Genomic DNA, 24,764 nt, shown 5'->3' with positions numbered 1-24,764 from the left:
AGATTTATTGATTTCTCCAATTTTTTTTGTCTTTTTTTTTATTTCTTTAAGGGAGTTTTTCATTTCCTCTTTAAAGGTTTCCATTATCCTCATGAAGTTACATTTAAATCATTTTCTTCTGCTTCTTCTTGGCTAGGATGTTCAAGTCTTCATGTTGTATGACCACTGGGTTCTGATGTTTCCATGTTGCTTTTTAGGTTGTTAAGTGAATTCTTGGCATTGATGCCTACCAATCTCTTCCTTTACTTGGTTCTGGCAGTATCTTTGCCACTTTATCCAATTCTTGCAGTGGCTATCTGTGTCTTTGGGAGCTGTTCTTGGTCTGCTCTGTACTGTTGCTGTCTGTGTCTCAGGGAGCCACTGGAGTCTCTCTTGGTTCACTCTGTGCTGTCACAACCTGTGCTTCAGAGTTTTACTCGTGGTCCTCTCTGTGTAGTTGCAGCATCTTGGTCCTCTTGTGTACTAGCAGGCTATGTTTCAGAGTTCCACTGAGGTTGTGGGGGATAGGAGAGTTGGGGGCAGAGTGGGACTTGTAGCTTTCAGGGTCTGATCACTGGGGTCAGGGTGTTGGAGCAGCCTACCTGCAGCTGTATATCATTTTCTTATGTTCTTTATATATTTTGGATATTAGTCCCACATTGGTTGTGAAGTTGGTAAAAGTCCTTCCCCATTCTGTATGCTTATGCTTTGTCTCACAGAAGTTTTTCAGTTTCATGAGTTTCTATTTATTTACCTGTTTCCTTTGAGGTCTTTAATCTTTTTGGAGTTGAGTTTCATGCAGGGTGATAAGTATAGATCTATTTGCATTTTCCCACATGTAGACATCCAGTTTGACGAACACCATTTGTTTATTTTGTTGGTGAAGCTTGTTACTCGAATTCCTATTCAAATTCTTCATTTTTTTTATTTCCAGAATTCCCCCAATTTGGGGAATTTTCTGTTTACTTACACTGATTTTATTTCCTTTTTCACATTTTGAACAGTTTCATTCTTTTTCTTCCACTATATATCTGTGTTTTCCTGGATTTCTTTAAGGGATCTATTCATTTCCTCTTTAAGACTGTCTATCATCTTTATACAGGCTGTGTAAGTCCCTCCTATCTTGTGTTTCAGCCATGTTGGAATTTTCAGGGCCTGTTGTAGTATGGTTTCTGGGCTCTAGTAAAGATGCATTGTCTTGCCTGTTATTGATTGTGTTTTTAAACCCTGGTGTGTAGGGCACCTGAGACTAAAATGATTATAGATCTAGGTACTGGTATCTGGTTTTCAGGTTTTTTTTCATTTTGTTTTCTTAGGTTGGTGTTCCTTGTTTTATGTTTCCTCTCTGGGTTTTAGGAGAGTGTGGCAGTTATGTGCTGCCTGGTAGAAAATTTTCTGCAGACCTACAGATGTGGCCACTGGGGCTCCAGATGAAATGTGTTGCTGAGTATTGAGAGCTGACACTTAGGAGTGGGGATAAGGCATGAGACTGAGAAGGTTCACAAGAGGGAGGAAAGCAGAGTGTTCAGCCAGAATCTGCTTAGTCTCCTTGGAATAAAGTCAGAGTGAAGAGAGGTTACCCCAGAAGGTCTGCTGCAGAGCTAGGCCTGAGACGGGAGGGAATGTACCTGAGGAAATGAAAAGAGAGGAGACCTGCAGTCAACATGCCTGCTTCTCTAACTGCTCAGCTGGTGTGTGTAGTCATAATTAATGAAGTTGGGGGTCAAAATGTAGTCATAATCAATGAGGTCCATGATAGCCTTGGATAAAGGATAACAAGTATTTATTTGGGGAAAAACTCACATTAAGATTAGAGGGCTGCTGTTTTCTGTGGGCATTGGAAGCTGCTAACAGAACTCAAACCACACACGCAAACGAGCATCCTTCCTGTCTGTGCTTATCAGTCCACATGGAGTACTTCAGACCATGCTCTAATGGGCCAGTACCCAGAAGTCTATTGGTTGAATGAATTCCCACAACAGGTGTGTTCCCAGGGAATGCCTGCTGGTGTTAGATGCTGGGGGGGTGGGATGAATGGAATAAAAGAACATTGGAAGAGAAGATCTTCCTGAGCTATTGGGGCTGCGGTCAGAGAGTAAAGGAAGATTGCATCTGGTGTTTGGCTACAGAGCTGGAGAGGGGCAGGATGGTGAGACTAGGGGACTGAATCTGGGGGACCAAAAGGAAAGGTGAAGTTCTGTAGTCATCCTCCCTGCTTCCCTGGAAGAAGTGCAGATAACAATTTTCAAAGTCAAAAATCTCAGGCATTTTTATTTCAAATTCCATTCTCCATGACCTTTCAGGCCCTGAACAATAGTCACCCACCCATCTCTAATGGTGAAACTTGCCTCTTCCACACCTTTCTATGCCTCCCTCCCCAAATGACTCTGATTGAGTCACTAATCACAGTCCCCTCTTATGGGGCATGAGATTGGCACACAGTGACCACCTTTCCCCTCTTCAGTAAAGAGAACTGGAGAACCTTGTACATGTGATGTGAACTTGTAGTCACCAACAGAAGTTTATCATGAAAATTGAGTCTGGGTGTCAAAATTCTTTCTGAGATATACAAGAAAACAAACATGCCAATGAACTCTCGTTAAAATCACTTCTTGGCTGGAGAAGTCGAACAGTTTACAGAGTGCTTGCCTAGCATGCAGATGTCCTCGCTCCAGTACCAACACCACATACATTGCACACTGACATGGTAATACATGTTTGTAATCCTAGCACTGGAGAAGTAGAGTAAAGAGGATCAGAAGTTCAAAGTCAGCAAAGCCACTCTGGGCCACGTGAGACCATCTCAAAACAAAAATACAAAACAAAAATACAACAAAGTATATATTGGTCTATCATAAATCAACAAAAACCAGCTTGTTGTTCTACTTAAACTTGGAAGACATCTGCTTTTCAGTAGGGTTAGTAACCAATCATTAATAGTTCAGTTTCTTAACTTCTGAAGAAGGCACAAAAAGTGTCAGTGTTTAATTCTGCCCTTTCCCCTTTGGCTTTGAGGCACTGTCCCTGACATACTCAGAAGCAGCTTGGGGAATCAGTAAAGTATTGGTCAACACACCTTTGCCTTAACATGGACCTTAAATATGTTTTCTTCTAAGTTATGCCTTAACCAAAGAATAAAATCACAGATTAGTTTGGGTGTAGAAAACATCCCCCTTTAACCTGGCTGATGAGGTTCATTCTTATGTCAAAGCAATTAATTCAGAAAAGGACTGAATTTTATTTTTTAATCCAAATGTGAATTTTAACATGGGTTCCTTTGGCAGTCCTCTCATTTCTGAATTTAGAACCCTTTGGTAATTTCCTAAGTACTTATTTCTATTTGAAATATCATCCCGGTCAGCACAAGGATCTTGTATGTGTCTTGATTAAAGGTGCTTAAATATGACAATATTTTCAGAAAGTAACCTTGAATACCCCAAATTCCTGTCCTCTGGGTGGGAACCCATAGTAATTTCTAGAAAGATGAGTGTCCTGCTTTGGAGAGAAGCCTCAGGATGGCACCTAGGAAGGGGCAGTGTAAGGAGGTTACCAGCAGAAAGACATCCTCAAGGAAGGGGTACCACTCAAGAAGGTTATAGACTGAGGTCCTAGGAATCAGTTCCCTCCACAAACCCCAGGGAAGCCCATCCAGAGGATCAGCTGAGAGGACCAACCTGGAGACTTAGAGCCGGAGTGCATCATCTTGAGTGAGCTATGCTGTATTGAGATCCTGAGGTTTCCGTATTCTCTTCTGTCTCAGACACATCCCCTCATTTGTTTCCACAGAGATCACCCCAGATGGGGCGCCTCCAACACAGCCCTAGCAAGATGGCTGCCTCCTGCCTATGAAGATGGCTTCAGTCAGCCCAGAGGCTGGAACCCTGACTTCTTATACCATGGCTTCCCACTACCCCCAGTTGGTACTCATTTAGAACTTATTTCAGTGGGACAGGGACAGATTTTCCATGATGCTGACATACTGCCTACAGCCTTGGAAAGCAAGGGCAACTACTGGGATGATTTTGCATCCTTAGGAACTCATATAACACCTTGTGTTCCCAGACTTTCTCAGAAGCTGGAACCCTGAGGTGTAAGACCTATTTGTGCAGCTGAAGGTTAGCCACAGCCAGCTATCAAGGAGAGCAACTGAGATTTAACGTTACTGTCATCTAATTTGACATCTTCCCCTGGATAAGCACTTTAATATTCTCAAATCAATTCTTCTACTCATTGGTAGAAGACAAGATGCAGCCAGAGACGCATTCACTAATGAATTCACTCCTGTACACTACATATATACAGATGCTGGCTACCATTTTACTATCAGAGGCACATTTATTTGGGACACACATTTATTTCCTACTGGTCCTTTGGTCCAACATGGACCATTGGATCCATTGTTCTACTTCATCAAAGCATGGTTCATTTTGTCTCTAGTTTGACTCTTCATGTCAATGGATAGGTCAACATTTGTTTTTAAGCTACATTCCTCAACAGAATGATGGGAGTCCCCTCTGTATGCAGTGATTACCATTAATGAATAAAGAAACTGCTTTGGGCCTATAGCAGAGCTATAGAGGAATAGAGCTAGGCAGGAAAAACTAAGATGAATGCTGGAAGGAAGGAGGCAGAGTCAGGGAGAAGCTATGTAGCCCCACAGGAGCCAGATGGAACTTTACCAGGTAAGCCACAGACACGTGGCAATACACAGATTAATAGAAATGGGTTAAATTAATATGTAAGAGTCAGCCAATAAGAAGCAAGAGCTAATGTGCCAAGCAGTGATTTAATTAATATGGTTTCTGTGTGATTATTTTGGTTCTGGGCAGCCTGGACAAACAAGTGGCCTCCTCCTACAAGAGAATTCTCAAAATGTAATCCATCTGGTACTCAGCTCAGCATAGAGAAAATCAGGACCAGGAGGGAGAGGCTGACCCAGTCAGCTGTGGGCTGACACCTTTACCATCACAAAGCTCTCCAGTGGTTTTTCAGGTGTCTTTTTATTGAGAGGACCAAGTTTTCCTAGCAATTAGTAGGGACCATCAGGTGGAGTTGGGTACCAAGGTTCACTGAGAAAGCATGCTATTCCTGTCTACACGTAAACAAGATGTTTCTCTTGCCTCTCATGTGTTTGCCATTGGACCAGTTCAAATCCTAAAGTCTCCCAAGTCCTGTGCTGATACTAAGATTCTACAAATTCTTGTCTGTTTATATATAATATTATTTATAAGAATCAGCACCCAAGTATGTTTATGTGTAGCCTGTTCATTTGTTAAGCTTATTCTAACAGAGTAATCCAAGTTTACAGGCTCATAGTAATAAAAAATTTTTAACTCCAGTTCTGTAAGCCAAAAGCAAGGCCTCTCAGAACCGTGTCCTTTTAAAGGTCCTTGGGGGGAAAACCCATCTCTTTGACTTTTCTGGATCCTGTGTGGATGGGATACTGAGGGCCAAAGCCCAGTGCTTTGCACATGCAAGACAGGTGCTTTTACCACAGAAACATCTCTTGAGCCTCATCTTTTCTAAGTACTAAAGGCTGCTCACACTCTTGCTTTTATGGCTCTCCGGCCACATAGCAATGTGGTATCTCTCCAAGTCTTCCACCCCAAGCCCCAACTCTTGACCACAGTCAAGAAGGCTCTCAAAACATAAAGACTCATGTGGTGAGGATATTCTTGAAAACCTGTAACAACCTCTGTATCCCAAGGTCTTTGATCTAACCACACATGCTGGTTATATATTTTAAAGCAGACATATTTGGAGGTGTTCTTTTGCCCATCACAATCTACTTTCTGATCCCCAGAGGCTCACATCTATCCATCCATGGGTGCCCACACCATAGGTCCCTCTTCTGTCCCAGCACTCAAGGTCTAGTGTCCAACCCAGATCTTACCACTGGAGGTCACTGAAGTCACACACGGGGAGTTCTGGGTGGGACTCACCTAGGAACAAATTCTCTTCTATCTTGACCTGTGGCTGGCAAAATGGCTCACCTGGTAAAAGTGCTTGTCATGCAAGTTTGAGTTTAGCTCCCAGGACCCCATAGTGGAAAGAGAGAATCGACCTATGAAATAAGCAAAGCTTCTTCCTGTTCCCAAAATCCATCTTCTTTACCGTCCTGGTAATAGTCAGCACTGTCCTGGGGCAGGGAGGAAGGAAAGGAACAGAAAAGAATGGCTGCTTCTCAATGGTGGGGAGACCAGGGACTAAGACCTTGGTCAGAACCCTGTAGTTGAGGGCTGAGTCGTGGGCTGTCTGTGCTCTTCACACACCTTCCCACAAAGGCCTGGGAACTGATGGCTTTCTGTCTACTTACATATTTTATATGTACTTCCTAAGGCTCTGAGAACTGGCCTAACAGGCCCCAGACATCACAAATCAGGGCAGGTTTCCAAGTCCAGATGTGTCTATCTTCCATCTTGGCTCTTCCCATCATGTCTACAATGACAGGTCTTCCCGGGGGCTCTCTGGAGCTGTGAACAAGACCCTTCCTGTGCATTTAAAACCCCAAGGTCTCCATTATTGACTACAGTGCAATCTGTCTACGTCATTGCTATCTGTTCTCTCCCTCCAGGTACGAGAGGTGACGAGGCACCTCATCCAAGTTTCAAATGAGGCTGTGACGGAAGATGACCAGTACTCTGATTTCCTGACAGCGTGGGGACAGTACATCGATCATGACATTGCCCTCACGCCACAGAGCACCAGCACAGCGGCCTTCTGGGGAGGTGCCGACTGCCAGCTGACCTGTGAGAACCAAAATCCCTGCTTCCCCATACAGGTAATCCCCTACACTCTTCCTTGATTATGAAACAATGTGTCTTTCTAAAAATTACACACACACACACAAAAAAAAAAAAACTTGAAATGAAATACAAAGTCTCCTTCTCTTGTCCCGTCCCCAGAAGCTTCCTTGGATATTCAATGCACTCCTGTGTAAAACATTATTTTGTATGTGAAAACTACCCTACAGTTCCCAGGCATGCAGCGTGCATACTCTGAATCAGCAATCATTATTACCCCGCACTCCATATCATAATCAACACAGATTTATTTTATGATTTAAGATTATAAAAGGGCCCAAGATTCCGAGGTGATATCTAGTCTCCCTTTTGCTACAGCTTCCCTCAAACTCCTCGGGGACCACGGCATGCTTGCCTTTCTACCGTTCCTCAGCAGCCTGCGGCACTGGGGACCAGGGAGCTCTCTTCGGCAACTTGTCTGCGGCCAATCCCAGGCAGCAGATGAATGGTTTGACCTCCTTTCTCGATGCATCCACTGTATATGGCAGCTCCCCTGGCACCGAGAAGCAGCTGCGCAACTGGAGCAGCTCCGCGGGCCTGTTGCGTGTCAACACACGCCACCTAGACTCAGGCCGCACCTACCTGCCCTTCGCATCTGTTGCCTGTGCCCCAGAGCCCGGTGCCCCACATAACACCCGTACTCCCTGCTTCCTGGCTGGCGACGGCCGCGCAAGCGAGGTCCCTGCCCTGGCAGCAGTGCACACCCTGTGGCTGCGTGAGCACAACCGCTTGGCTGCTACATTCAAGGCCATCAACCCACACTGGAGTGCTGAGACCTCCTATCAGGAGGCTCGCAAGGTGGTGGGCGCGCTGCATCAGGTGCGTACCGTGCATGGCATGGGGGTGGGAGGCAGTACAGACAGGAACTAGTGCATACCCCTAAGGCGTGTCTGTGAGGCCACTGTGAGAGCCCTAAGGGTGTTGGGCAGGGTCACTGCTGACTTACCAGTGGCTTCCAGTAGGACTATCATTGTCTCTCTGAGTTTCCGGCAGAATCACCTTTGGGATATTCAAGTGGGGACATTTAAGGCACAAGTGTTTGTGAGCAAAATACTCCTGGTACCAGGGGCCTCCTCTTGGCTCCGTCCTCCCAGCACTGGATCACCCAGAGTAACCACAGAGCCACAGACCTTCTGCAGCCACAACTGTGTCTAGCAGCAACAGGTCCGTTCACCGGCTGCTACCTGGCAACCATAACTCTCAGAGCCTCATAGAGGCAGCTTGCATACTCCTTGGAGCAGCCCTATGAAGTGGGCACAGAGCTGGATTCTGGCATATTTGTGTGTTGGTAATAATGGAGATCCTAATTCTGTCAAATTAAGAATCGGTTTTTCTTTATTTCCATTAGAAACTGGTATTTTATTAAGCTAGCCAAATGATCATTTATGGCGCCCTTAAGATGTTACTTGTAGCTCTTTCATGAATGATAGATACTGATGTCATCTTAGACCATCCTTGCCTACTTTATATACAAATGATGTATTGGGAGCTTTTCAGTTTAAGAACATGGTTCTTCTTTAGAAAGAACTACTGCGTAATCATATCTATGAAACTGTAAGTTATTATTAGTCAACAAGCAGTCATAAATCCAAAAACTCAGGTTAAAAAAATAAAAATGATTAGAGCTGACAGAAAGTTCTGGCAACATAGCCCTGATTAACTACATGCTAATTTTTTCATTGTTAGATAATAACTATCATGTGCTTATTCTTTAAATCTTGACAGTTTTTAGGGTGAAAATAAATCTTTGTTGTGCATTTGCTACCCTGTAATTACTTAGAGTAACGATAAGAAAGCTTTGGTGTGACTGAGGAGCTGCCCATGGCCAAGAACTGATTTCTGGGCTCCTTATCTGTGTGTGGTCTGATTTACCCTCTGGCCCTGTGTATGCTCCAGGGCTGTCTTCAGGAAACGCTGCTGGTCCTGTCTGTGGTTTACTGGAGTTTGACTCCATAGCCGTCCTCTATGGGCAGTGGCAGGTGACTCATTCCCGGAGGTCTGGTCCACAGAGGAGACCATCTTCCCTTCTCTTGTTAGCCAAGCTCACCAGCTGTCTGGAAACATGCAGCGACTACAGGATATTGAGTTGCGTTACTTCTCCCAGGCAAAGGTTGTCAGCTCAACACCTCGGGATCTTAAGCAGGGAAGCAGATGGTGGGTGGGTTTCTCCCTTTAAGCAAAAATGAGCCAGGAGCATGGAAATGTCATACAAAGCATTATGCAGACTGTTACCCACTGTGACTGAGTTCTCAGCTCCTTGGGGTCGGGTTGTTCTTCAGTTTAGGAGGTTTGCTGTGGCTCCATCTTAGAAGATGATGTCTTTTTGTTTGTAGAGAGCTCAGGCACCAGGCAAGCAGAGCCATGACTGCTTACCTCAAATAACGTCTTAAGGTTTGGCAACTGAGACTAGGCGAACTCATTCAGATTAAGGAAAGGCATTTAAGAATCCTTAACATCTTGATTTCCACGCTTGCAAGAATTGTAGCAACAGCATCATAGCTAAGCAAGCACTGGGCACTTGCTTAATACTAGGACAAGGTCATGTTTAATTCTGTCAATAACAGAGTAAAAAGTCGCTATGCTTCATGTCTGAGACATGCAGTTTCTAAGAAGCATTTTTCCCAAGGTTCCCAGCTACTGCGGAGCAGAGTTGCCCAGACACCCAAGACTGAAGTAAAAGAACCAGGTTGTCAGGGACGACACCCATCTATCCATCCATGCTCAGACTTGTTTTAAGATTTTCTAGTTAACATTTCTACTCCCTATTTACTTATATATGAAATACTGGCACACTTTGCAATCAATGGCATCTCAAGCGTTTTCGCAAAATGGATTATGGGAATAATTGAATGCATAGCTACATTAGAAGCTGGGTTTTTTAAAACTGAGTCTATATAGCCCAGGCTTGCCTTGATCTCCTTATTGTCTGCTTTCTTTTTTTTATTTGATTGTTTTTATTGAGCTGTATGTTTTTCTCCACTCCCCTGCCTTCCTCCCCTCTCCCCTTCTACCCTCTCCAGTGACCCCCATACTCCCAGTTTACTCAGGAGATCTTGTCTTTTTCTCCTTCCTATGTAGATCCCTGTATATCTCTCTGAGGGCACCCTTTGTTGTCTAGGTTAAGAGCCAGTTTTAGAAACTCTATTTTAGGATTCTTTTTAAAAAGCCAGAGGATCTTAAATAAAGATTGCTGTGAGTCATTTCTATGTCATTTGTGACATAGAAAACCATACAAGAAAGGAAGGAAGGCAGGGGAGGGTAGGGAAGCGAAGGAAGGCAGGCAGGCAGGCAGGCAGGCAGACAGACAGACACAGCATTTACTCCACAGTCTCACTGGGTTGTTATGAAGAAATGAGTTATTTTACTCTATTCCAGTGGTTCTCAACCTGTGGGTCTCAAGGACTGTTTATCAGCCATTTATATTATGATTCATAACAAAATTACAGCTATAAAGCAGCAATGAAATAATTTTAGTGGCTGGGGTCCCCACAACATGAGGAACTGTATTAAAGGGTCACAGCATCGGGCATGTTGAGAACCACTGCTCTATATTAACCTTCCTTCATTGTCAGGTTAGAACAAGCTCTGTGCTGGACACTTGGCATAGCCCCTGTGTTGTCATAGAAACACCATGGGGAAGTATACTAGGTGGTTTGTGTGTCAACTTGACACAAGTTAAAATCACGGGAGGAAGGAGCCTCAGCTGAGGAAATGCCTCCTTGAGATCCAGCTATGTTGGGAAAGGCTGCTTGTTCGTTCCCAGCTGCCCAGAGCTGAATCAACAGAAATTATATTAATTGCAATACTGTTTGACCAAAAGCTTAAGCGTATTTCTGGCTAACTTATATCCTAAACTAACCCATCTCCGTTAATCTGTGTATCACCACATGGCTGTGTCTTACCCGGTAAAGTTTGTTCCCTGTGTCTACCTTCAGCAGGACAAATGACATCTCCCTGACTCCGCCTCCCTCCCTCCCTCCCTATCTATCTCTATCTATCTATCTATCTATCTATCTATCTATCTATCTATCTATCTATCTATCTATCTATCTATCTATCTATCTATCTATATCTTCCAGCCTGGCTATATTCTGTTAAGCCATTGGCTAAAAGCAGCTTCTTTATTAACCAATGGCAATAAAACCTATTCACAGCATACATCACCTCCCACATCACAGTTGTAGGATATTTTCTCCTTTAGTGATCAATGGGGGAGGGCACAGCCCATATTGGAAGGTGCCTGAGCTGCAGGCACCGGGTTCTATAAAAAGGTACGCTGAGCAAGCCATAGGAAGTGAGCCACTAAGCAACACCCTTCCAAGGCCTCTGTGCTAACTTCTGCTCCAGGATCCTTCCCTGTCCAGACTTCTTCAGTGATGAACAGCAATGCTGAAGTGTAAGCCTAATAAATTATTTCATCCCCAGCTTCCTTTTTGGTCATGGTGTTTCACCACAGAAACGGAAACCCTAAATCAGACAGGAAGATGACCTCAATCTCATGTAACAAATAAGGAAGTTTGTTCTTCTGTGCATAGTTGTAAGGGGCAGCCCAGGAGTGCCTGCCCTACCATGGCCTCAGGCACCTAAAGACCAGGCATTAGCCAATGGGTAGCTGGGAGTAAGGAGGACATGAAGACAGGGAACATCAGGGGCTAAAAATCTTTACCAGCCCCATGGAAATGTCCAAATATCCCAGACCCTGTGTGTACACAGAGGTACACATTGGGTGTCTATCAGCTCTGGTTAGGAAATCATGTGCACTGTGTATACTGTATCTGGGCTCAGTATTTTGTGTGTTGTATGTCTGAGTGTTTGTCTCTGAGTTTGAATTGTGTTGTGCACCTGTTCTGTGTGTATGTTTCTGTAGTGGATTGTGTTTTATGTGTCTATTTCTAGTCATAGGTCTGTGCCTATGTTAAACTGGGTTAGATAAGAGAGTAGACATGAGGGGGCTGGAGAGATGGCTCAGAGGTTAAGAGCACTGCCTGCTCTTCCAAAGGTCCTGAGTTCAATTCCCAGCAACCACATGGTGGCTCACAACCATCTATAATGAGATTTGGTGCCCTCTTCTGGCCTGCAGGCATACACACTGACAGAATATTGTGTCCATAATAAATAAATAAATAAATAAATAAATAAATAAAAATATAAAAATAAAAATAAAAAAAAGAGAGTAGACATGAGAGAAGTTGGTCCATGTGTTGCACTGTGGGCTCTGCTGTCTGGGGAGTTTGGGCAAGTGTGGCAGCCACAGTGTGAATGCAGTGACCTATGATGATGTTTGTATCGACTTCCCTTGGAAAGAGTGGGCTTTGGTGGATCCTTTTCAGAAGAATCTCTGCAAAGATGTGATGCTTGAAACGTTCAGGAACCTCACTGCTATAGGCTGCACCTGGGAAGAGCATATGGAAGAACACTGTAAAAGTTATAGAAGATGTGGAAGGTATTCCAGATGTCACAATGGATAGAGGTCTTGTGAGAACAGGAGTGTGTAAAGAAGCAATGTACTTCTCTTTTCTTGAAAAATGAGAAGATATATCGCATCCCCCACTTTAAGTAGACTTGATTAATATGATACAACCTTGCAGTTAATTGGTTTTCCAACTTCATTGAGAATACATCAAAAACTCACCGATGAAGAGTCTTTTGAGCCCGAGGAATGTGGAAATTCTTCTGTTTGTCCTGACTCAGCAAGCAAATGTAGTATGACTCACAGTCTAGAAAAATAATTCATGACTGAAAGCAGTGGTAAAACTCTGAGTTTTTCCAGTTCTCTTCAAGCATGTGAAAAACTCAAATGAAAAGAAGGTACTGCGCATGTGAGTCATGGAATAAAGGCTCTTCCCATCACAGGTATCTTCAAAGACAAAAAGGAACCCACAACAAAGAAGAATATGGATATAAAGAAAGCCATCAAACTTTGAGGTCTGATGCCGCTTTACAATCAGACAAAGTAAAAAAATAATTCATCTCAGTGAAAAGATTCATCAGTGTAATGAATGTGGTAAATCTTTCACATGAGCAAATTTATCTTCATGAATGTGTGAGATGTCATACCGGAAAGAAACCCTGTGAATATATTCAATATGGTAAAGCCTTTGCATGCGACATTCATCTCCCAAGTCATGAAATAAGTCATACTAGGGAGAAACCTGTAAACGTAAGCAATGTGTTAAATCCTTCACGTGGTCTCCAAAGGCATAAAATACACACACTGGAGAGAAACCCTACAATGGAATGAATGTGGTAAAACCTTCTCTACACAGTGTACTCTACAAATACATAGAGGAACACATACTGGAGAGAAATATATGAATGTAGTCAGTGTGGTAAAGCCTTTTCATGTCATAGTCTTCTTCGAATACATACAAGAATACATACTGGAGAAACCCTAAAAATGCAATGAACGTGGGAAAGACTTTGTACAGCCCAGTCATCTTCATCTTCAAAGTCATGAAAGAATTCATACTGGAGAGAAACCCTAGGAACAAAATATATGTGGTGAAGTCTGCATTTCTCTAGTCTCTGAATACATGTATGTATGCTGGTTCCCAAGAAGGTTAGACCCTGTGATCTTGTAGCAAGTGTTACAAATTGTCAAAATCCTGACCTTGGTTTTAGGAATGAGCTTGTCTTAACTGCTTGGCCATATGTCTATCCCTGTAAACATTTTAAAGCATTAATATATAAACTTGACATCAGGAAAGAGATGAGAACTCATAGAAAGAAAAAGTCCTATTTATGTAAACAATTTAATAAAGACTTTGGACATGACAGTTATCTTCAGTTTCAAGGGGACAAAAAGCTTGTTTCATCTCTTTTTTTATCACGTTCTTGAAGTAAGTAAATTAATACCAAGTTCACTAAGCACCAATGGTGAGATCACAGCATTGCAGCTTCCATTTTGCAACATATGAGTTATATATTAAAGTGTGTCGTGTGGCAAATCTACTTAACGAAGTTCATTTTGTGTTCCTTATAGTCCTTCAGTGACGTTAGTGTATATTTGATTGTACTTTTACTTACTGGTATATATTTTTCTGCTGCTGTGTATAGAATTGGATGCCCATCATCTAAGTGGTCCATTGTTTAATTAAATATGGGCCAATGTGTGATCATCCTTTTCAAGTCAAGGTGTCTGTGAGAGAGGGGTAGTCACTTGTCTACTGGTTTTATTTTCATGTATTCACAAATCCCCTTGAAATGTTGTTATCCAGCTGGCTTGTTTGTCAGTGATTAGTCAAGACTCCATTTGAACTCATAATTCTCATGTGTCGGCCTCCTGAGTACAAGTGCTTGGGAAGATGAGTACCCCCAGCGTGTCTCACTTTGTGAACATGTTTTAATGATGCTAATGTTAAAATACTTGATAGAAGAGAATATAAGAAACATTAAGCACCTCATGTGAGTATCCAAAGCAGCATTTCCATCTAAATGGAAGAGATGTAATAAAGTAGGAAAATCAGCCATCAACTGTGTATCTCATAACAAACCTTGATGTGTGTGGTGGTTTCAAAGAAAAAGGCCCTCAAAGGGAGTGGTACTATTAGTAGGCGTGGCCTTGTCAGAGTAGGTGTGGTCTTGTTTGAGGAAGTTTGTCAATGTATAAGTGAGCTTCGAGTTCTCACATATGCTCAAGTCATGCCCAGAGAGACAGACAACATCCTGCTGCCTTTGGATCATGATGTAAGGACTCTCAGCTCCAGCGCCGTATCTGCCTGCATGGTGCCTCTCGTTCTTCCATGATTATGAAGGACTAAACTGATCTGTAAGTGAGCCACCCCATTAAATGTTTTCCTTTATATGATTTGCCATGGTCATGGTGTCTCTCCACTCCAATAGAAACTCTAAGACAATGTGCTATGGAAATATGTATATACTTTTGACATTCCATGCTTCTTCATGTCTCCATTAGTTATAGTTGGTATTTCTTCTTGAAGAGCATTGCCTTCTAGGAAAATTATCTAGAAATGACAGATAAAATGTATTGATGATGTAATTTATTTTTTAAATTTTTCTGTATGTGTAATTTGATATCTATTTTTAGGTTATGGCAGATATATGAAGACTAGAAGACAAATTCATAGGGTATACTTTTGGCCATCTTTATATGGTGATGAAGGTCACCAGCCTTGCCCTCCACAAACAAGCCCCACTGAGTCATCTCCCTAATGCTCAGATAAGATTAGTTGATGCATTACATTAGTGAGCTATTGTGTTTTCAGAGGATAAACATGTTGTCAACTAGACAGAACAAAATTGCACCATTTGAATAATAAATCCTATTTGCAAATGAAAAAAAGGAGAAATAGGATATACAAAACTTTGAAACTGGAGCTTATAATTAACACTGAGTGAAAGTACTTCACCAAGTAGCTCTAACCTTGCCTGATGGGCGTGTGTAAACAGACGGTTTGCTGTTAATCGCTGTGTGCTCCCACAAAGAACCTCACATCAGTACCTGTGAGGGCAGAGCCAAAGCGATTTTGGATAGTTTTTACAAGACCAGGAGCCCCAAAGTCCTGCTGTTTTCAAGGAGGTGGCCCAACGTTAGGATTTATTTGTGCCGGTGGGGGGGCATTACATGGCAGCAAGAGCTCCCACCCCCAGAGCTGGCTGCATTCTCCTTGTCCTGGGAGAAGAATCTATGATGATTCTCTCCCTGGCTGACTTCCAGGCCTGGCCAATGGTGGATATCAGTTTGTCAGCTCCATAGGGAGAGGGGTGTAGGCCTAATACTTTTTGTTCTTCTTTCCAAGCAGCTAGAAAGTCCTGGCAAGTGTAGGTATCTTGTGAATATGTACGGAGTTTCTACAGAGGTTAAAGTCCCAGGAATAATCCCAGGAGGAGTCTCTTTCCCTACTGCCTCTTCCAGAGTCTAGACTGTCTAAGTGAGGGTTGGCCAGTCACCCAAGGAAGGCTCAGGGAACCACAAGTGACCATTCACGTGATACAAAAGTAATGTGATGAGTGAGGGCCATGGTTGCATGTTTATTCTGAGTAAATCTCTGCAATATTGGTGGTGAGGCTCCTCTGGGATGCCCTGACACAAGCCCAATAATTGTAAAATAGAGGGTGTGGTTCTGCATATCTGAGGATCTCTGCTGACCTGAACATTAATCATCCAGCAGCCTATTTTTGATAGGAAAGTGATAACTGTCTCAATGAACAGGAAAGATGCTCTCAGATTTCTGTATTACCCTCATCAATCTAATGTCTCTTTGCTACTTGTATTTATTTTAATGTTCCTATGGGCTGTGCCTTACCTGATGGGCATGTCCCCCCACACCTCTGCCTGCATCTGTGGACTGTGTTCTTCTCTTGGAAGCTCACCAATCCTATGATGTTCTATCACAAGGATGCCCAAGCAGACTTTCTCCCTATTGCTTTATCTTTAATCTCCAATTGGCCTGCAGGCATCCTTGAGCTTTGCTGAAAACCTTCCCTGCTCAGAGAGCACCTGTCTCCTTCTTCTATAGATCATCACCATGAGGGATTATATCCCCAAGATCCTGGGTCCCGATGCCTTCAGGCAGTACGTGGGCCCCTATGAAGGCTACGATCCCACTGTGAACCCTACCGTTTCCAATGTCTTCTCTACTGCTGCTTTCCGCTTTGGCCACGCCGCAGTCCATCCACTGGTGAGACGGCTAGATACTGACTTCCAGGACCACACAGACCTCCCCAGGCTGCAGCTGCATGATGTCTTCTTCAGGCCCTGGAGGCTGATCCAGGAAGGTATGCCCGTACTCCTGACATGAGCCTATAGCTAAGCACACCCAGGGTGGCCCTGCATGAGACTTTACCTTCCATGCTGGCTGGTTAAGCTAATGCTATCTACTTTTTCAGTGTTATTTAGAGGGCATAAATATATTCAAAGCCTTTTTCACATATGTACCTATGTGGCATGTTTCTTTGTGCTCCAGTGCATGTGTGTGCAAATACAGGCTGGAGGACAGTCTCCCGTGTCATCCTTAGGACAGCAATCTACTTCCTTTGAGAAAGGTCTCTCATTGACCGGAAGTTCACCGATTAATCTAGACTGACCGAACAGCAAGCCACAAGAATCACTGACTCTGCCTCCACAAGATCAGAATTACAAGCTCTCACCATTACACCCTACAATTATTGCCCTGGGTTCTGAGGAGCAAATTCAGATTTCTGGGCCTGCTTTGCATTGTACTTTACTGATTGAGCCATTCCCCAGGACAGTGCTCAAAGGTTTTTAGAAGGTGAAGTTTCCTGAGAAATGCCTTGACTCACACCTGGAGCTCTTCAGTACTCAGAATAGATGATCTAGATATAGAGTGCGCGCTCTCTCTCTTTCTCTCTCTCTCCCTTTCTCTCTTACCTCTTTCAGACTCTTCTTCTCCTTCTCCCTCTTTTCTTCCTCTCTCACCTCTCTTACACTCTTTTCTCCCTCTATCTCTTCTCTCTCTTTTTCTCTCTCTTTCCTTTTCCCTCTCTCTCTCTCCTCCTCCCCTCCCTCCTCCTCCCTCCCCATTCCCTCTCAGCAGACAGACAGGTAGTAGTGTCCTGGTAGTCATGCCTTATGGAGGGGTGCTGTCAGTTTCTTCATCACCAAGAACTATACCTGTTCTCTGATGAGACCAGCACTGTGAGCTGCAGGATGCATGCATTTTGCAAAAATGAAAGAAAAAAAAAAACCTGTAGTTCTCTGGAGGATTGTTTTCACACTACTCCACAGTTTTACTTTCTATTCTTATTCCCATGTTCTTTCTCTCCCTCTGATAATTTCTAAACGGTCTCAAGAGTACATTCGGGGATGATGGAGGATAGAGATGATGGCAGCTGACAGTATGTTCTCTCACCACTGATAATAAAATTGCTACCATGCAGAACATGAGGAAAGATGCTTGGGATCTTCCCGGTCACCTTACCCAATTCAAAATACATTGTACATTTGCCTTTGGTGTGCACCTAAGGTAACTGGCCTCTCTTAGTTGATGCTATTGCATGTAATTCTGAATTCAGACAGCTAAGGGTAGGCAAGACCTGGGAGCTTGGTGGTTTGCTTCCTTTGAGGCCTTCTATGAGGTGACCCAGACTTCAGTGGGTAACAGAGCAAGGTCCGTGAGAAACAGTTTACCAGAACCAGGCCGCATCTTACTGTTCCACACAGTGGAATCCAGAGAATATTTCCCTGGGCTCTAAACCAGCAGTTCTCAATTTGTAAACTGATGCCGCCTTTGGGGGTCAAAAGACCATTTCCCTGGGGTCTCACCTGAAACCACTGTTATGATTCATAACAGTAGCAAAATTACAGTTTTGAAGTAATGTTAAAAATAAATTATGGTTGGGGGTCACCACAACTTGAGGAACTGTATTATTAAAGGATTGCAGCATTAGGAATGTTGAGAACTACTTCTCTAAACCTTTTGCTGCTGAAAAATAAATGATGAATCTCAGTAATGTGGCCCTGCCTTTGTCTAGGCCCCAAGGTGTTGAAGGTGCATCCTCAGCACTAAGTTGCCAATAACCACAGTGTCCTAAAGAACCTGGAATACTTTCAAAACTGCGAAAGGTGATTTGGTGAAGCTGCACAGACAATGGTTAAGAATAAACCTGCTTTATAACTGAGAATCTATCCATTGTCCCCAGAACTCAGCAGGGACCTAGGGACCCCACTGACCTGTGTATGATTTTTTCAGGTGGCTTGGACCCAATCGTGAGAGGCCTCCTGGCAAGACCAGCCAAGCTGCAGGTACAGGAGCAGCTGATGAATGAGGAGCTGACTGAGCAGCTCTTCGTGTTGTCTAATGCTGGCACCTTGGATCTGGCATCGCTTAACTTGCAGAGGGGCCGTGACCATGGCTTACCAGGTCTGTCTGGTCTCTAGATGGTATGCCTCAGTATGTTTTGGGGGAAGGACTCTCTGGTTCATTGTCTGGGGTAAAGTGAAACACACCCACAAATATATTGCACTGCCAGCTTCAGAGGAATAGATTGGTGTTTTATTGTTCAATTGCTTGGCTGGCTTTTGTGTTTTTATATGAGGTTTTACTATGTTGCTCAGGCTAGATTCAAACTCATGATCCTTCTGCTTCAGCCTTCCTGGTAACTTGGATTAGAGGTATATGCCAGGCCTATAACTATATATCTACCTGTAAACCGACTGCCCTGCACCCTGTGAGCACCACACAAGAGTCTGTGTGCCTTTCTATGATTTGTGTCCAAGATGCCTCTTCTGGTGTGTTTCCTTGTATGGCCTGGGGACAAATCCCAGTCTTAGAAGGGCATCCAACTACAGAACTCACCCAGGACCCTGTTGGAGTCCCTACCACAGAAGTCTGTGGAGTCCCAGGGTTCCCTAGGAGATGCTACACTGATGCTTTGTCTAACCCAGTGGCCCACTCAGAGGACCAGTAGCCAGTATCCTAAATACATGCAGCAGAAAAAGCCCCCAAGTTCAGGGGCTATTACTATGATTGTAGGGTGTAGTTGGTGCTGTCCTGTGTCATTCTTCCCTCACCACAGCCACCAAAAAGATGAGAGTAACTTGGGTTTGAAGAGCAAATCCATACAGGAAAGATACAGAAAAGGGACCCTTTGCTTGTGTTGGAAGACCACACACCTTCTGTACGCCACCCTGAACTCTAGGTGCACCTGCTTCTCTGAGATGTGGAAGTATACAGCTGCTACATGTGGCCCTTGGAAAATCTATCTCCCAATTTTTGAGTGTAATTCACTTGCTTTTCATTCTTCAATGATCCTGAAAGATATTTAATGAAGTAACTGAAATATTCCCCAACCTCTGTGGCAAGCAGTGGGAATATATGTTTCTAGATAAATCAAATCCACCGATTTTATTTTGCTTGTCATGAGATTGTGGGATCTGGGAGGTCTGCCCTAAAACAGACTGTGATGAAGTAGAAATGCTATGGAATTCATCAAAACTAGGTAGACAGGAAAGGAGGAGCCTGTTACCTTGCTATATAGCTCCTGAGAAAGATAACTGAGGTGACCCATCTGGAATGAGAGAAAAAATAGGGGGATGACCAGAGAGTTGCCCCTCACCGGGTCCAGCATGTACAACAGACCTTGAGTTGAGATAGAACAGACTCGTTGGCCAGGAAGCTCAGGAGCTATGACTCTGAAAAAGGTGGTACGGTGATTAGCTGTATCAAATATAAATACACACACACACACTTTCTCTCTCTCTCTCTCTCTCTCTCTCTCTCTCTCTCTCTCTCTCTCTCTCTCTCTCTCTCTCACACACACACACACACACACACACACCACCACCACCACCACCATCACCATCACCACCACCACCACCACCATCATTAAACAGATACCAGCTTCTCCTAAATCAGAATGGAGGGAGCTGCTCTCATTGAGGATTGACTCAATACCTTCGGATGGCAGCATTCACAAACCAGTTTTTAAATTCCCACTGCTGATTTTTCTTCACTTTGTGTGTATAAGAGAGTGCCTATGCTTGTGAATGTGTGTGTGTGCGCATGTGTGCTCTTGTTCTCCATAAGCTCTCAGTGTCCTCCTGGAGCATCAACAGGTCTGAAGAGGGTGGGGCTGTCACCACAGTTCAGTAGGAGAAGACTGGTCCAATTATAGTATGAACCCACTAAAGTATCTTGACTTGGCACCCTTTCTATCCTAATTCACCCCCAAAATACACTCTTTATAAGACCCCTAAGTCTGTGCTGCATGGCCTGTTTTGTTAAATCCCATAGGGTTGAAAGTCATACCACAATAACGCAATGGTCACTCTGCATCAGGGAATGGCAGACAGGGCTATGTCTCTGCAACTCTAGCTTCCACGGATCAACAGAACCCATGGGTAGACTAGTGAACTCTAAGTCCCTGTAAAAACAAACTAGCCCCTCTTTCTTGTACAGGCTACAATGAATGGAGAGAGTTCTGTGGCTTGTCACGCCTGAAAACACCAGCTGAGCTGAGCAGGGCCATTACCAACCAAACTGTGGTCAACAAGATCATGGAGCTGTACAAGCACACAGACAACATCGACGTCTGGATGGGAGGCCTGGCTGAAACCTTCCCACGGGGGGCCCGCACTGGCCCTCTGTTTGCATGCATCATTGGGAAACAGATGAAAGCCCTGAGGGATGGAGACAGGTGATCACCTGTGGAAAGCCTCTCCACATTCGGGGCAAAGCATGCTGGGTATTACAGAGTGTTCTACATAAGGCTCATGTAAAGCAGCTAGATCTGGGATCAAGCACTTATATGTGACCTTGGGAAGGTTTTCTCTCAAACAAACCATTCCCAACCCTAAAACAATGTTGACACCAAACAAAAGGACCACAAGACGTATAGAATATCCTGTTCACTTAGAAATATTGCTGTTGTAGCCGGGCAGTGGTGGCGCATGCCTTTAATCCCAGCAGTCTGGAGGCAGAGGCAGGCGGATCTTTGTGAGTTAGAGGCCAGTCTGGTCTATACGAGCTTGTCCCAGGATAGGCTCCGAAGCTACAGAAAAAAAAACCTGTCTCGGAAAAAAGAAAAGAAAAAGAAATATTACTGTTGTTTTCCCATATTACTAGTCATGTGTATGAGAAGGCACATAACAAAATTCAAACTGTGACAATCTATCGTGTCCATCTTGGCCATTCGCTGGCACTGCTGACACTGGACAGGTAGCCCTGCCTTAATGCAGATGTGGACCCCAGCTGGTACCCAGGAGCAGAATGTGGCTGAAGAGTCCGGCCCACTCCCCACCATGCCTCCCCCTCCATCCCCACACAGCTGGCTGAGGCTCCTGCCTGTCTTGCACTTGCTTCTTCCTCCATTTCAGTCTAGAATTTTGAGCTCCCCCAGAGGGGGCGAGAAAAGCAGGTGTGTTACACCTGTGCACCTCATGAGCTGACGCCAGATGGTGATTAAGGGTATGAGATGAAACATTAGAATCATAGAAGCATGAGGGAAGAACAAAGGAAGCATTTCTTTCTTTCTTTTAGATAGTTACCCCTATACTAGATTCTGTCTTCTTGCCTGCCTGCCTCCATCCATCCCTCTCTCCCTATAAGACTGCTTTTCATAAGTGTCTCAGCTTTTAGACACAGCCTTACAATTCTTTCCTTACCTTTGCTATGAATGTTGCCATAAATTTCTGGGACACAGCATCTCACAGAGATGAGACACCTGGAAGAAATCCTGGGGGAGTTTATCTCCTTTGAAACTATATCTTTAGAAAAGTCATATAGCTTGACATAATTAGGGAATGAGAAGACACAAACTTTGGAGGCAGGTCATTTCCTGGACTCCCTTGAGTATGACATGGTCTTTGGGTCAAGTCCAATGGCAAAGTCCAAGAGGCTTTGGTAGCTGCTGTGGTGATATGGTGATTCCTAACTCTTGTGTTTATGACTGAGTGTCCCCAAAAGGCAACTCTTCCATCAGACAACTGATAGAAGATTCCTTCCCATGCTGTCCAAGCCCTTTTGCAGATTTCAGTTCCTTCCCACAAGCCAAGAATGTGTTCCCAACTAGGAATGGAGATGGTCTTTATACAGTAAACGGCTATGGGAAACTGGAGCTTTGTCCATGCTATTCACATTCATAGGAAGAACTGACATTATTGCCTTTCTTTGTCAGTCCTGGCCTGGAGGGAAGGACAAGAACAACACTTGGGCCTTGGGCTGAATGGCCGGCACCTCTTCCTGTGGCTGACTTTTCTGTTATCCCACTTGTTTCTGAGGCAGGGATGCACCCAAACAGGCACAGTGGAGCTGGTCAGCTTATGCTGCCCTGCAGACAGCCCCCACTCCACAGACTGGCCCATACCCTTTTTTCTCCACTCTCTAATGCCCAATTCTCACAGCCCCTGGATGCTGTGCTCACCCCCTGACCATCTTCTCCATGGGGATAGTGAGTGCAGGAAGAAACAGAGGTAGCACTATATCCTACTGCCCACCCACGTGCCCTCTCCCGTGCAGGTTTTGGTGGGAGAACAGCCATGTTTTCACAGACACTCAGAGGCAGGAACTGGAGAAGCATTCGCTATCGCGGGTTATCTGTGACAACACCGGCCTCACCAGGGTACCTGTGGATGCCTTCCGGACTGGAAAATTCCCCCAGGACTTTGAGTCCTGTGAAGACATCCCTAGGATGAACCTTGAAGCATGGAGAGAGACCTTTCCACAAGGTGACTCTGAACTACTTGTTACTTCATCGTGCCACTATAGTCAGTGTAACCTCTCGAAGAGAGGCTGGTTTCAACCCTGTGCTCCTAAGAAAGTACTGGTGAGACCGAGCCTTGCCTTCTCCTGTGGTATGGGAGTACCCAGTGAGAACTCGGAATCAGACCAGAAGTTTGCAACAGTTGATGGATCTGTACCCTGTCCAGGTTCACACACTACTTGATAGCTGCCAAGCGTTGGCTCTGGCAATCCCAGATTCTCCTTATCTGTCATGGGCTCTGTACCCATGAGATTCCAACAGCACTAGGGAGCTCTGGCCACAGAGTCTCCTGGGATTCTGCTGGCTCAGTCCTCCCGGCTGAGAAGTGGTGGATGAGCTCTTATTGACGAGCCAGCAGTGGTTGACACTTGGCTATGTAGAAAAAGATGGAAGATTGAGCAGGGATCTACAGATTCCTGAGACTATTAGCAAAGTCAATGTTCTCACCTTGATTTTAGTTCTATCCTTAGGACAGACTAAATTATATCTCATGAATTACCACTGTCACAAAACATTTGTTCCTTTTGCATGTGTGTGCATGGTATATTATGCTGTGCATATTCACGTGTGTATGGATTTGGGCACACATTTGTACACATGTGTGTCTGGAGGCCTGACGTTGACATTGAGTGTCCTTGATCTCTTTGTCTTACCTCCCGCTGACTCTAGAACTAGTTGGTCTGCTTAGCCAGCTTGCTCTAGGAACTCCTTGTCTTTGCCTCTGTGTGCTGGGATTGTGGTCAGAGCACCATGGCGCCAGGCCCGTCCAGCTGTTTGTTATGTGGGTTCTGGGTATCTAAATTCTGATCCTCACAAATGCACAGCAAGCGCTTGAGCAACCGAGGAATTTTCTCAACCACACCAAATGCTAACTCTTTTGTTAACCATATGACCTCAGTTCTGTACCATGTCAGTCTTGAATTCAAGCAAGAGCTAAAGAATTAGCTATGTGGCAGGCACTTCTCCATGGCTTGGAATCCATTTCCCAACAGAGACACAAAGAGGCGTGCTGTATATGCCCATAGAGAGACATGCATACAAACATACTAACCACTTCCATTCCAGACCAAGAGCCAAGGAAACCTCCTCTCTGCAGCCTCTATCTCCCAACCTAATGCTTTGTAGATACAAGGCATTGGGAAATAAAGCTTAATTGAGGGCTGCAGCTCAACACACAGCAGGGCTGGCAGTCTAGAATCTTTCTTGTGGTTTCACTGAATTCTAACCTTCAACATCCCATAGATGACAAGTGCATCTTCCCAGACAAGGTGGACAATGGGAACTTTGTGCACTGTGAAGAGTCTGGGAAGCTGGTCCTGGTTTATTCCTGTCTCCATGGATACAAGCTACAAGGCCAGGAGCAGGTCACATGCACCCAGAATGGCTGGGACTCGGAGCCTCCTGTCTGTAAAGGTCAGTGGAGTCACATGGTGTGGAGTTGAACAGCAATTACAGAACAACAGTCTGTGTTTCCCCAGAGGAGAGCATCAGATCGTTCACCAGGACATTTTCTGAGCACAGGTGTATCCCTAGAGTTTTTCTGACACTGGAAGAGAAGACTCTCCCTCTATTCGTCACACTCATTGCTTTCTTTAGATGGCAAAACATGCAGACAGTCACTTCGAATCTGGACTTGTGGTGATTTAGGCAGAGAGAGACGAAAAAGAGCCAGTTAGTTCTTGACAAGGCTGTGGAAAGAACTGAGAGTGTACATTCCCCAAATTAAATAACAGAGAAGATTCTCACTCCAGGCACCCATAGAAAGATCTAGAACTATCTCCCCCTTTTGAGCATCACCTT

The 24,764-nt window shown here is 44.3% G+C and overlaps 2 protein-coding genes across 2 annotated transcripts in view; both read left to right on the top strand.

Moving 5' to 3' along the window:
* Tpo (thyroid peroxidase) overlaps positions 1-24,764 on the top strand; it is a 74,651-nt gene that overhangs the window by 32,331 nt on the left and 17,556 nt on the right. Inside the window, exons 6-13 of the mRNA XM_075981880.1 lie at positions 3,766-3,895; positions 6,554-6,760; positions 7,101-7,601; positions 16,262-16,520; positions 18,455-18,625; positions 20,663-20,900; positions 22,721-22,929; positions 24,207-24,377. Of these exons, the coding sequence (XP_075837995.1) occupies positions 3,766-3,895; positions 6,554-6,760; positions 7,101-7,601; positions 16,262-16,520; positions 18,455-18,625; positions 20,663-20,900; positions 22,721-22,929; positions 24,207-24,377 (1,886 nt within the window). The remainder of the gene's footprint in view (positions 1-3,765; positions 3,896-6,553; positions 6,761-7,100; positions 7,602-16,261; positions 16,521-18,454; positions 18,626-20,662; positions 20,901-22,720; positions 22,930-24,206; positions 24,378-24,764) is intronic.
* LOC142855730 (zinc finger protein 431-like) lies at positions 8,845-12,250 on the top strand. Its single transcript, XM_075982154.1, has 2 exons — positions 8,845-8,936; positions 12,013-12,250. The coding sequence occupies exons 1-2, from the start codon at positions 8,845-8,847 to the stop codon at positions 12,248-12,250; spliced, it is 330 nt and encodes a 109-aa protein (XP_075838269.1).

This window comes from Microtus pennsylvanicus, chromosome 8 (genome assembly GCF_037038515.1).
Source record: "Microtus pennsylvanicus isolate mMicPen1 chromosome 8, mMicPen1.hap1, whole genome shotgun sequence".
Classification (NCBI taxonomy): Eukaryota; Metazoa; Chordata; class Mammalia; order Rodentia; family Cricetidae; genus Microtus; species Microtus pennsylvanicus.
Note: the sequence above shows the minus strand (reverse complement) of the source record. Positions and strands in the feature narration are given on the sequence as shown.